The sequence below is a fragment of the Macaca thibetana genome, chromosome 9 (genome assembly GCF_024542745.1).
Source record: "Macaca thibetana thibetana isolate TM-01 chromosome 9, ASM2454274v1, whole genome shotgun sequence".
Lineage (NCBI taxonomy): Eukaryota > Metazoa > Chordata > Mammalia > Primates > Cercopithecidae > Macaca > Macaca thibetana.
In genome coordinates, this window is record NC_065586.1 from 102886478 (window position 1) to 102898993 (window position 12516).

The following is a 12516-nucleotide window of genomic DNA, read 5'->3' on the forward strand; positions in this document are numbered from 1 at the left end:
ATTTTGAGGAGGTGATGATGCTATGTTTTAATAACAGAAGCTATAAATTTACCTTCAAGGTAAGAAAGTATAATATAAAAAATACACTACCTTGAGAGTCAGGAGACTTGAGTTCTAGCCTCAGTTATGCTACAAATAGCATTTGATTTCGACTGAAATTTATGTCACTTAAAGAGTTTATACCCCGCTAGGCGCGGTGGCTCACACCTGTAATCCCAGCACTTTGGGAGGCTGAGGCAGGTGGATCATAAGGTCAGGAGTTCAAGACCAGCCAGATCAATATGGTGAAACCCTGTCTCTACTAAAAATATAAAAATTAGCCAGGCTTGGTGGCATGTGCCTGTAGTCCCAGCTACTCGGGAGGCTGAAGCAGGAGAATCACTTGAACCCAGGAGGCAGAGGTTGCAGTGAGCCAAGATTATGCCACTGCACTCCAGCCTGGGTGACACAGCGAGATTCCGTCTCAAAACAAACAAACAAACAAACAAACAAACAAACAAACAAAAAACAGTTTATTCCCAAGAGTGCACATAAGATGAGGATATGGTCTCCATTTTCACATCCCTCTTGAACAGCAGCAGCATGTCATTGCATTGAGGATAATTCTTTTTTTTAAGGTGCAAATCCTGCAAGTCAACTACTTCATTTATTAGTCAATCAAAGAAACAACAATTTATTTCAATGCTCAAGAGGAAAAGAAAAAAGAAAAACCCGGCACTGTTGTATTTATTGAGTTAACATGTTCATTTCTCTGACAAACCTTCCTAAGAGATTATCAGGGGTAATTTGAACAACACTCAGTTTTCCTTTTACATAGTGATGTTACCCAATTCTTATCTAAGGCACAACTTCAATGTTGTAAATTCGTGTTTTATTGGAAAAAAAAGAAAAACACTTAAGCCAAATCAAGAACAAGAACTTAAATGTATCCAGACACAGACATACATACAGTTCCGGATAATTACCACAGTCATCAATCTCTCAGCACCTGAAAATAACAACTACAAGCATAGCTATAGTTCTTTGGAGTTAATAGTGCAACTCAATGTGTGTTATTACCTCTAATGGATGGAGGCTTACAGCCCACCTTTCACTATGTTAGGGTTAGGGTAGGGTGGTAGCCAAGAGAGAGAATTCAGCCTGGAGAAGCCAGAATAATCTGTCACCACTAGCTCTCCCGGGAGAGGAGGTCTGCTGTGCCCTTGTGTTATGTCTATTATATGACTTCCTGGGCAGCTATCTGGTGTTGGTTCAAGTCAACATACTACAAAGTCATGGATGAAAATATAAGAGAAAGAGGCATGGAAACTCAATTAAAAAAAAAAAAAAGTTATGTATGTTCTTTGTACAACCCAAAGTCTTCCAAGTTGAGCTAGAACTCTATTTAAACCTGCAGAGTCCCTTTCTTATAGCCACATACATCTCCTTTGCTCTAAGATTAAGGCACAATACATTTACAGTTCCTAGTCACTTCAAATACATCACAATGGCAGCAAGATCACAAACACACAGCTTTGAGCTCCCAAGTCAGTTTGACCTCCACTAGGTGGCGCTCCATATTAACGCAGTTCTTCAGCACCTTCTGGAAAGACAGCCTGGGGCTGTCAACAGTTGAGGGTCTTTAACTTTTGCTTGTCTCTGTCTTCCAAAGGGTATGCCTTTGGGAAAGTCTAAAAAATTAGCTGCGCCTCAGAACTCTAAAGACAACCAGTCACATAAGTTTACAGAGAGCTGACTGGCTGAGAGAGAAAGCAAAGGCTGGTGCCACGTCACAGCATCGCCGCTCAGTAAACAACTGATAATCAAACCAGACAGAAATGGATTGCAGCTGTTGCACTGATACATAACACATCCAAAAAATATTTTCTGTCTTGTTAGAAAACCAATACATACGGCTTGAAAATCTTTACTACTGAAAATCAAATCAATTATTTAAATTCTTATGAATGCTCCTATAGCAACAATCCCAGAGAGAGAGAGAGAGAAGAGAAAAAGAGAAAGTAAGATGAAAGAGAGAGAAAAAGAAAGAGAAAAGGAGAAAGATGAAAGAAAAGAAAGAATGAGAAAGGAAACAAAGAAAGAAAGAGAAAGAAAAGAGAAGAGAAAAGAAAAAAGAAAAAGAAAAGAGAGAGAGAAAGAAAGGAAGGGAGGGAGGAAATAAGAGAAGGATAATAAGAATGGTCAAAAAGACAGTAGGCAGAGCAAACTTGGGAAACAGAGATGAGAGATGTAAATAAAACATGACTATGAGAGGTTGAAAGAGTCCTTGGGAAAGGGATGGAGGCTGGCTTCTGTGAATGAGAGTCAAGAGTGAAATGAAGGAAGTGATCTAGGCCATACCTTGGGTAAAGCATATTTCGGAAGCTTCATTTGGGCAAACGCATTCCTTCGGTAAGACACGTAGTAATGTGGCCGCCCTCCTGATGTCAGCTGGATCATAAAAACAAGATTGTAAGAAGCTCAAGCTACGATGACAGACACAGGTCACAGAACAGCGACCTGAATGGAAGGAGGTAGCTTCCAACACAACAAATGGCATTAATGTCTACTGCAGACACGTGTAAAGAATTGGCATTCAGTTCAAACACAACTTATAAAGAGTATGTGAGCTGGTCAGAGGCCCAAACTGAACCTACTGGACAAAAATACAATTCTTAAATTTGCACTGTGGCTCAGATGCCAGAAAACATTTTGAGTTATTTTTTTCAAATGATACTAACCTTGGGGTACACTGGCTGATTGCCATCACCAGCCCAGGTCTCTAGACCCAAGTCTATGACCCTACAAGTAGGTAGGTCCCTGTGCCATATCAGAATGAAACGGCCCAAGTCAAACAGTGGCAGAGCTGGAGGCTCACATTTCTGGGCACTGAATTCCAGTTTGATGGTGTTACACTGATGATTATGGGCACATGGCACAGACAGGAGTGCTGGCGTATCAGACACAAAACCAGGCTAGGATTGTCGTCCAAATTCAATGTAGGTCTCTTCTATTTAATTAATTAATTTATTTATTTGAGATTAAGTTTCACTGCTGTTACCCAGGCTGGAGTGCAATGGCACCATCTCAGTTCACTGTAACCTTCACCTCCCAGGTTCAAGTGATTTTCCTGCCTCAGCCTCCTGAGTATCTGGGATTGATTACAAGCCCTTGCCACCACATCCGGCTATGTTTGTATTCTTTTAGTAGAGGTGGAGGGTTTCACCACGTTGCCCAAGCTGGTCTCGAACTCCTGACCTCAGGTGATCGACCCACCTCGGCCTCCCAAAGTGCTGGGATTACAGGCATGAGCCACTGCGCCCAGCCTTTTTAAAATTTTTTTAAAGCTAAATCTCACTGTATTGCCCAGGGCTAGAGTGCAGTGGCACAATCATAGCTCACTGCACCCTTCAACTCCTGGGCTTAAGCAGTCCTCCCCAGGAACTGAGACTAAAAGCAGGTGCCACCACAGCCAGCTCCCCTCCAATTTTGTCCAAAGCATGCAGCTCAATGAATCCTGGTGGGTGTGAGAGAAGGCAGGAAGGGGTGTGGTCTCCAGCCCAGCATATGAGCAACCTGCAGGGCACAGTGTCAAGGGCACCACCACCAGTCTCTCTCGCTCCTTCTCAGCCACCCTTAAACTCTTTAAATGCCTGGAGTTTCAATGACAGCTGGAGTTTGCATACCCAAGGTCGACAAATGTGCATGTTCATCACATTAGGAATGTGACTTGGAAAGTTATCATCTTCACTGTCATGTGGCCAGATCACCTCTTAGGTCTAGTGAGGGGCTATAGGATGTTCATGGTGGCATAGGTAAAGACTGTATGAAATTCCAAATGCAGAATTGATTCTCATTTGTAAGTCATAGATGTGGATCACAAACTGTTATTAGAAACCAGAAAAGGTTCCTGGGAGCGGCACTGATAACAGAAATGAATTATTATAGACAGAACCAATACGTGTAACTATTCGAATGTCCCTTGACAACTTGATGCTGAAATTGTCCGAGTATTAATTACTAATTTTCCTGAAGAATAAAGAAATGGGGTGTGTGTGTGTGTGTGTCTGTGTGAGATCACATGTGAAACATGTTAAAAGTACACAGGCCAATGGGCACTTAAACAAATGGCCTCCTCGAAGCATGTAATTAAATATTCTAAATTCCAATTTCTTGTCGAAATAAATGTATTACTGTCTAGAATGGGTCTTTATGTATAATTTTATATATACATATAAGCTATTTAGTAATTGTACCTTTGTCATTTTTAACATGGAAGGCGGTAACTGAGATTTTAAATGCATTGTCCAAACAAGCTTAAATTTCTCCTTGAATGCTGAAAAGCAGTGCAGCATATTTGCTTCTTGTCTCTACTAACAACTCAGGAAACTTCAGCTTCTTAAACTGTTCTCCACTCTCCTGGGGGTGAAAAACCTGGCTGAATATATCTGCTCTGAAGTGTCTTTATTCTAATCACAGTTGGTGCATGACAATAAAAGCTGATTACTCACCCCCTGGCCTCTGCCTCCCACTATCTCCAGCCACCCCACAGCTTCCCTTCCCATTCCTGCTTCTCCACTTTTAAAGTGGGTATTGGGGAGGGGGCTGATTGGCTGACCCTTCCCCAGATAGAAAGAGACTGACATATTTGTTCAGTCCCTTTGATAACTGGAAGCTTCGTTGGAATGCAGGTGTGGGGGACAGATCATACTGTGCATCATCCTAGAGACAATCTCACTCCTCTCTGTGATGCCTTCATGACCCCATATGGATAAGATCCTCCGGACACAGCCCAAAGAAACTCATTACTATTCTGTTACTATAGAAGATTCCACATTCAGTAATTATCCTTTTGTTGAAAAGATAGTGATTTTCCCCTCTCTCCCTACCTCCTTCCCTCCCTCCCTTCCTCTCTTTTTGACTCTTAATGGAGTGTAAAGCAGGCAAAAGGGATTGCAATAGGGACAGAAACAAGGAAAATAAAGGTTTCTGAGACAATCAACAGAAGTGGATTTTTCATACCTGAACAAACACATAATGATCCTGAACAATCAAAGAGTCTGGGTCAATGTAGCCTGGAAAAGGTTGATTCCTGTTGGCCTCTGTACAGTTCTGCATTCGGCAAGTTAGATAATGTGAATCTGAAAATAAACAAATAAATAAAAAACATGGGGTTAAGGGGGATATACGGATAGAGCTTTAGAGTCAGGGTGGACGTTTGCTATTTCCCTTACCATTTCCAATTCTTTTTTTTTTTCTTTTTGAGACTGAGTCTCGCTCTGTCGCCCAGGCTGGAGTGCAGTGGTGCCATTTTGGCTCACTGCAAGCTCTGTCTCCCGGATTCACACCATTCTCCTGCCTCAGCCTCCCAAGTAGCTGGGATTACAGGCTACCACCACCATGCCTGGCTAATCTTTTGTATTTTTAGTAGAGACGGGGTTTCACCATGTTAGCTAGGATGGTCTTGATCTCCTGACCTCGAATTCGCCCGCCTTGGCCTCCCCTCCCAAAGTGCTGGGATTACAGGCATGAGCCACCGCGTCCCGCCACCATTTCCAATTCTCTAAACAAGTCTCATAATCTTTGTGAAATACATTATTGTCATTGTTATTATTATTTAAATTATTATCATTATTATTTTACTCACTTGCTCTCAATACCACCTACAACATCTCCTGGTGCTTCCATCAAGTCTTGATATCCTAGAATACTAAATTCTTGCTAATTATTTTTTTCCCTCCCAAACCCAAATGAAAATATTTTCAAAAAACTGGCAATAATACTTGCGATTTCATGGTCAATTTTTTTTCATTAGTAGGTTTCACCTTCACACTTTGATCTTTGACAAACAGGAAAACACACATACATTTAATCATTCATCATCTAATGATAAAATGATGTTGTTATAAGATTCTAGGTTAAGATAAGGGTTTTTCTTTCATAATTCATTCGAAGTAAAACAGAGCTGGGCACTGTGGCTCATGCCTATAATCCCAGCACTTTGGGAGGCCAAAGCAGGCGGATCATGAGGTCTGAAGCTCACAACCAGCCTGGTCAAGATGGTGAAACCCCGTTTCTACTAAAAATACAAAATTAGCTGGGCACGGTGGCAGGCGCCTGTAATCCCAGCTACTTGGGAAGTTGAGGCAGAAGAATCACTTGAACCCAGGGGACGGAGGTTGCAGTGGGCCAAGATCACGCCACTGCACTCCAGCCTGGATGACAGAGTAAGAGTCCGTCTCAAAAAAAAAAAAAAAGCAAAACTGAATTGGGAGGAGTTCTTTGAGTCAAGACTTTGCTTTTATTTTACAATTGGATCGATTGAGACCCTGGATCTCACCCGATCATCTGATGATAAATACAATATCAGTAATGAGAACTCTTACATCAGTTTGATCTCTATTACTGGAAATATATTTTATGAAGGAGGCTATTCCTGTTTTTTGAGCACACTATCCTGGTCTCTATCTAATCAGATTATGTTACTCCCTTACGTAAAATACCTTTTACCTCATTGCCTTGAGAATAAATTCAAACTCTCCACCACCCACCACGCCAACCCTCCAACCTCCCCCACTTCTCACCATGCTCTCTTCTTCTCTCTCTGTAATTCTTCTAATCCACCCTACTTTATGTTCAGGAAGTTGGCCAAACCTTCTACCACTTTAAAGACTCTTTATTTGTATTCCCTCTGCCTAAAATGCTTCTCCCCAGGCTGTTCTCAAAGCAGGTTCTAGATTTTTGGCTAGCTCACTGTTACATCTGAGGATCTTCCATGATTATTCTTTATCACGCACCATCCCATTAATTCTCTCTATGGAATTTATCACAATATAAAATTACCTTGTTATTTCTTTCTTACTGAGCCCTGCTCCCATTAGAATGTAATCTCCATAAAGACAAATGCCTTTTTTGTTTTGGTTGTTGCTGTTATTCACTGTCGTGCCCACCAGATCCTAATATTGTTGCTGGCACACAGTAGCCAATAAATGAATATTTGTCGGAACATGCCACTTATTGAAATATATCCTTTAGAGTATAAAAAAGAAGTTATTTTACTTGTTTTTGATGCTTAATGAGTAGGTGGGTTTGATTTTAAGATACCAGAGACTTATGCAGAAATCCACTTTTCCAAATGAAAATATCAGAAGATGATTATTTACGTGAAATTGAGGTGGGGAATAGTATGTCGAGAGACAGATAAGCTAGATATAAGGATTCAGTAAAGATTTCTCTTAAGAAAACTAGGAAGGCGAAGTTGTCCAGGACCACCTTTACTTAAGGAACTTGTGTGTAACTGTATTCTGCAAAGAGTGCCACTAGGGGTCGGCATATATTCTTGCTCCCTCTGACCAATGACTGATGGGGTTTCTGATAAACTCTCAGGAGACAGTGGAGAGCCTTACACACCATCTTCCTTCACCCCACTGCCATTTCCCAAGATGGGGATAGCTCTCAAGCGCTTTAACCTGTCTAGTCCTGGTGTGAAGCCACCTCCAAAATTAAATTAGAGTCCTCTATTCTTCCTTCCTCATCTCCTTTTTCAGGCATTCCTGTAATTTCATGTTAGAGCAGAACACAGGATCTTTCTAAAGACAGTTTCTGGGACTCATCCCTTCCCAGAACGATTCTCCCTCTAGCACACAAAATCTTTACCTCACAATTTTACACTCTGCCAGACCATTTTACAGCTTTTAAGTGACTTCTGTTTTCCAAAATGTAGCTTGGGGGTCATAGAAACAACGGAGATTTATGACAATAAGAACTGGGCTTGAATTCTGGTGTGGTTTATTTATTAGCTGTGTAGTTCATAGGAAACCCTTTCATCTTCCCGAGCCTTGCTGTTACTGCAGTGCTAACCAATGTTCCGTCTTGGTTTATCTGTTCGTGGTACAGAAAGCTAATCACTGAGACAATGAGTATTGCTAAGGAAGAAGACTTGAATTAGGTGCCACAGCTGAGGAAACGGAAGATCAGTCTCAAATCTATCTTCCTGACAAACTAAAATTAGGAGTTTATATAGCAGGGAAGAAACGTAACCATGTGTGGGAAAATAGGAATTAAGGGGTGTAAGGAAGAAGAGCTGGTCAACAGCAAGCAAGTTGTCAGTTAGGCAATCAGGATGGGTGAGGGATCTGGTGTCTTATTGTCTAGATGCAGTGATCTGGTAAGCTTAAGTTCCTTGATGATATCTGGGAGGCCTGATGGTTGGTTTCCTGATAAAGCAACTCAGATGAGAACTCGGATAAAACAAATGTAACTTTCTCAAGTTTGAAGACTGGGAGGATCAATTTCTGTGTCATTCAAAAGAAAGCATAAACATCATGTTCTATGGGACAACTGGGCCAGTTTCACTGCTTCCTTCATCTATTAAAGGAGGATGCCAATATCAATTATCTTGTACTTTAGCTGTAAGAATTAAAATAACATATATGCTCAATGTTTTGAAACTCGAACTCATACAGATGTTAGTTGTTATGATTAAGAATGATAATACTTCTGTTTTCTGTTTTGCTACCTTTCATAATGATGAGAGCTTTGGGAACACGCTTAAAAAGACTAGTTAAGCCAAATTTAAATATTCCAGTTGTATTTCTGAATCAGGTACTTTGGCGAGCTGCTGAACATCCATTTTTCTCTGCCTTTTTGCTGAAATATCCAATATTGGATCTGTCAGCTCTTCTTTTCTCCATGTGACTCAGAAGTTCCCATATGCAGGAATGAATGTTGTCACTCTAAACCCACTCAAGCCTTCCTTCTCCACTTGCCATTGGTTGTTTTAGAAGGGGGCATTTAAACCTAGTATTGGTACATGAGAAGTGAGGAGAGAGCTTTTAAGGGGAAGCTGAGAGATATCAGGAGATACAGCAGAAGATCTTCTGCCTCTGTAAACACTGTGTCTCAATGTGAATGGCTCTAGGCTTCTGGTTGCCCAAAGGAGCCAGTCTTACAGTCAAGCTTACACAATGAGTATGACAACTAGATGGAAAGTACCCATTCCCTAATGACATCATTGAGCTGTTGATGGTACTGAGCCTCAAGCTGCCCAACCTCTGTGCCTCTTGTTATGTGAGATAATGAACAAAAAACAATGGCTAAACACAATATGAACTTGATTAGGAGGTCTTGAGCTTCTAATTACAAATACAATTTCCAACTAGAACTTCTAAGACTGACACCTAATGAGGACTTGATGCATACACAATTCTTGTTTTATTTGTATTAATGTCTGATGGCTCTTTTCTTTTCCTTAAGACCTAAATCTCCTCTTCAGAGGTCCCTGTACAAACATAAGATGGAAAATAATAACATACTCCTTTCATGTTTCTAACTCATCTATATAGACATTATTATCTAAGGGATTTTAGGGAGAAAACAAAGATGGAATCTAACATTTGTTAATCATCTATGAGCCAGGCAGTCTGAAACATGTTCACATAGCTATAGTACATTTAATATTCACAACACTACAGAGTATATCAACTGATTTTGCAGATAAAGAGAATGAAGCTAAAAATTAGTGATTTGTAGAAATGGCAGTATGTGGTTGCAACATGGTTAGACTGACTCCAACTTTGGTTTATTTCTACTATACTATGTTACATGAAAAATCCCAGTGAGTTTGGGGCCAATCTTTGTTAAGTCTGGCTTCTATCTAAGGTTCAGACAGATACCCCTAGATACAAAACATGGACACCTTAACATTTTTGAATGGTAATTTGGCAATATGAATCAAGATACTTAAAAATGTGGGACCAGCCTGACCAACATAGTGAAACTCCATCTCTACTAAAAAAAAACCCACAACAATTAGCCAGACATGGTGGCATGTGCCTGTAATCCCAGCTACTTGGCTGGGAGTCTGAGGCAGCAGAATCACTTGAACTCAGGAGGTGGAGGTTGCAGTAAGCCGCGATCATGGCACTGCACTCCTGCCTGGCAACAAGAGTGAACTCTGTCAAAAAAAAAAAAAAGAGATACCCTTTGACCTAGGGTTTATTTCTGAGAATTCTATGTAAGGAAAAAGTCAAAGATCAATGCAAAGATTTAACAACTAAGATATTTATTAGTGGTATGTATAATAAAAAATTATGGAGAAAACATAATGGGCAACAATAGAAAAAGAACTTAATAAACTATGGAACATTTAGAGTTTGCTATTAAAATCTTGCTTTTATGAGGGAATGCTGAATATATTTTATATTATAGAAGTAGGTTACCAATTAGTAATATTATTCCAATGTTAATTTCCTAGCTTTGGAAAATATACCATGGTTACGTAAAACGTTAATGTTAGAGGAAGCTGGGTATAAAGTACATGTATTCTGTACTATCTTGGGTACCTTTTCTGTGTATCTAAAATTATTCCAAAATAAAAGTTTTTAAAAAGTAGGTTACCAAAATATGTGCATTATGGACCTGAGGTTTTTTTGCAGGTTGTATATATAGATATCTATAAACGTATGTTTGCACAGGAAAAATGAATAAAAGATATATATGAGATGTCAACAACAGCGGAGAGGCACTAATGTGAAAGAGTTGGCAATCTGTACAACAAATCCCTAGTCCAGCCCCTCTATAGCCGGGCAAGTAGGGGAGGGGGGAGTCAAGATGGGCTGTGAGATCAACTGTCTCTCTCTGCTTGTTCTTTCTCTACTTCCCATGCCGCATATTGCTGTTGAGCTGTGCAATACGGCTACCTTTGGTCTGAGAATTACCAAGTGTAAAAGTAGGGACACAAGAAAAGCCCCGGAAGAGGTCTTCAAACCACTTCTTCCTCTGAGTGGCTCAAAGTGAAATTTGCAAGCTGAAGGGGAAATGATCCATTTTGAACAGTCTGCCCGTGGTAAAGTGTTCCTGGTTTGTTCCCTTTCTCCTCCTAATGGAAACAGAAAGAAATTGGCTGCACTTCATAATGAGGGACCAATCACTCTTATTCCCCCTGGGGCTTGCTGTAATAGCATTAAGTATGATGAACTCTTTCCATATTCAATTCTGGTGAGTGTATGATGTGATTCCATAGGAAGTATCTTGTAATTTGGCATTAATTAATGTCAATTAATGCATGCAACTGCTAGACATTAGAATTAATTTCATTACTTTTCCTACACAGATGTTTTCCTTGCCATAGGTAATTAGGACACTGTGCTGTTCTTTTCAAGCATCTTCACTCTATGCAACAGCTGCTGCTTAGAATAATGCAATCCCCATCCACCCAAAACCTGTGCTGTTCTAGAAAAGGGAAGCTGCTTTTAAAAAGGTAGGCTTTGAACAGAGGATCAGAGGTTTAAATGCAGGCTCAAGGCCTGCTAGCTTAGTAAATCACTCCACATCTCCAAACTCTGATCTACAAAATGAGAATAAATAATATCTGTCTTGCCAGAAGTTATGACATTTGATTGCCTTAGTCCTGAAATGTGTTGAGTCTAGCACCAGGTTAGACTGTACTCACATAATAGTAGCTGTAGTTGGTATTTAAGTCCTCTCTCTTCAATCACCAATACTGCTCACTGTGTCTCAAGCTAACCACCTGTAAAGTACTAAGCATATTTCTACCTGAGGCAGCTCCTCTCCTCTCCTCTCCCCTCCCCTCCCCTCCCCTGCCTTCCCCTCCTTTCCTTTCCTTTCTTGACAGAGTCTCACCCTGTCACCCAGGCTGGAATACAGTGACAGCAATCTCGGGTCACTGCAACCCCCCGAGTTCAAGCGATTCTCCTGCCCCAGCCTCCCAAGTAGCTGGGACTACCATGCCCAGCTAATTTTTGTATTTCTAGTAGAGATGGGGTTTCACCATGTTGGTCAGGCTGGTCTCGAACTCCTGACCTCATTTTCATCTGCCTCGACCTCCTGGGATTACAGGAGTGAGCCACCACACCTGGCCACTTCTTTCTTTTTATATTCAATTTTAATTTGGGTTAAAGATTTTTTTCTTTTAAGTATGTTTTTAAAAACACCATGAAAAAATATTCTCCTTCTATAATAATTAATATAAATACAAATCTGCATAGGCGGTACAGTGTGTGGTAGTGGTTAGCAGACAGCACTGCAAAATAAGTAGGGCTACAAGGAGAATGTGGAAGTCACCTCTGCACCCAACACACAGGGCCAATCGGTGGGTATGGCAGGTGTTTCGTCTTCCTGTTGGAGGGATCTTCTGGGTCCTAGTTCCATCTCCAGCATGGCGTGTGACTCTGAGAAGGTCATTGACCAAGCTCGGTTTTAGACTATTTCTTTCCATAATGAGAGTTATTAGAAGCTTAGAAACAAAAAGGATGCTACAAATCAGACTATGACTTTAAGATCCAATAAATCTTTACCATAAATTATCCACTGAAACCTGTTTCCTTCCCACTGCTGCCAAAACAAAACAAAGCTCTGTGATGTTGCTGGCAAGTCTGTGTCTTGAGGGCTTCTGCTATTTCTAAACGGCATGCTTATTCCTGGCTGACTCCCTATGTTCATTCAGAGAGTTCTGCTGGTTTCAACTGTCTTTTCCTTTCCTGTTATTCAGTCCAAATACTTCCTGGACCTTCTTCT

The 12516-nt window shown here is 40.7% G+C and overlaps 1 protein-coding gene across 4 annotated transcripts in view; it reads right to left on the minus strand.

The window, feature by feature from the left end:
* Positions 1-12516, minus strand: part of SORCS1 (sortilin related VPS10 domain containing receptor 1) — a 595404-nt gene that overhangs the window by 138391 nt on the left and 444497 nt on the right. For all 4 annotated transcript variants that reach the window (XM_050804902.1, XM_050804901.1, XM_050804903.1 and 1 more), the window contains exons 7-8: positions 5002-5120; positions 2341-2430 (exon numbers count right to left, since the gene is read on the minus strand). In XM_050804902.1, the coding sequence (XP_050660859.1) occupies positions 2341-2430; positions 5002-5120 (209 nt within the window). The remainder of the gene's footprint in view (positions 1-2340; positions 2431-5001; positions 5121-12516) is intronic.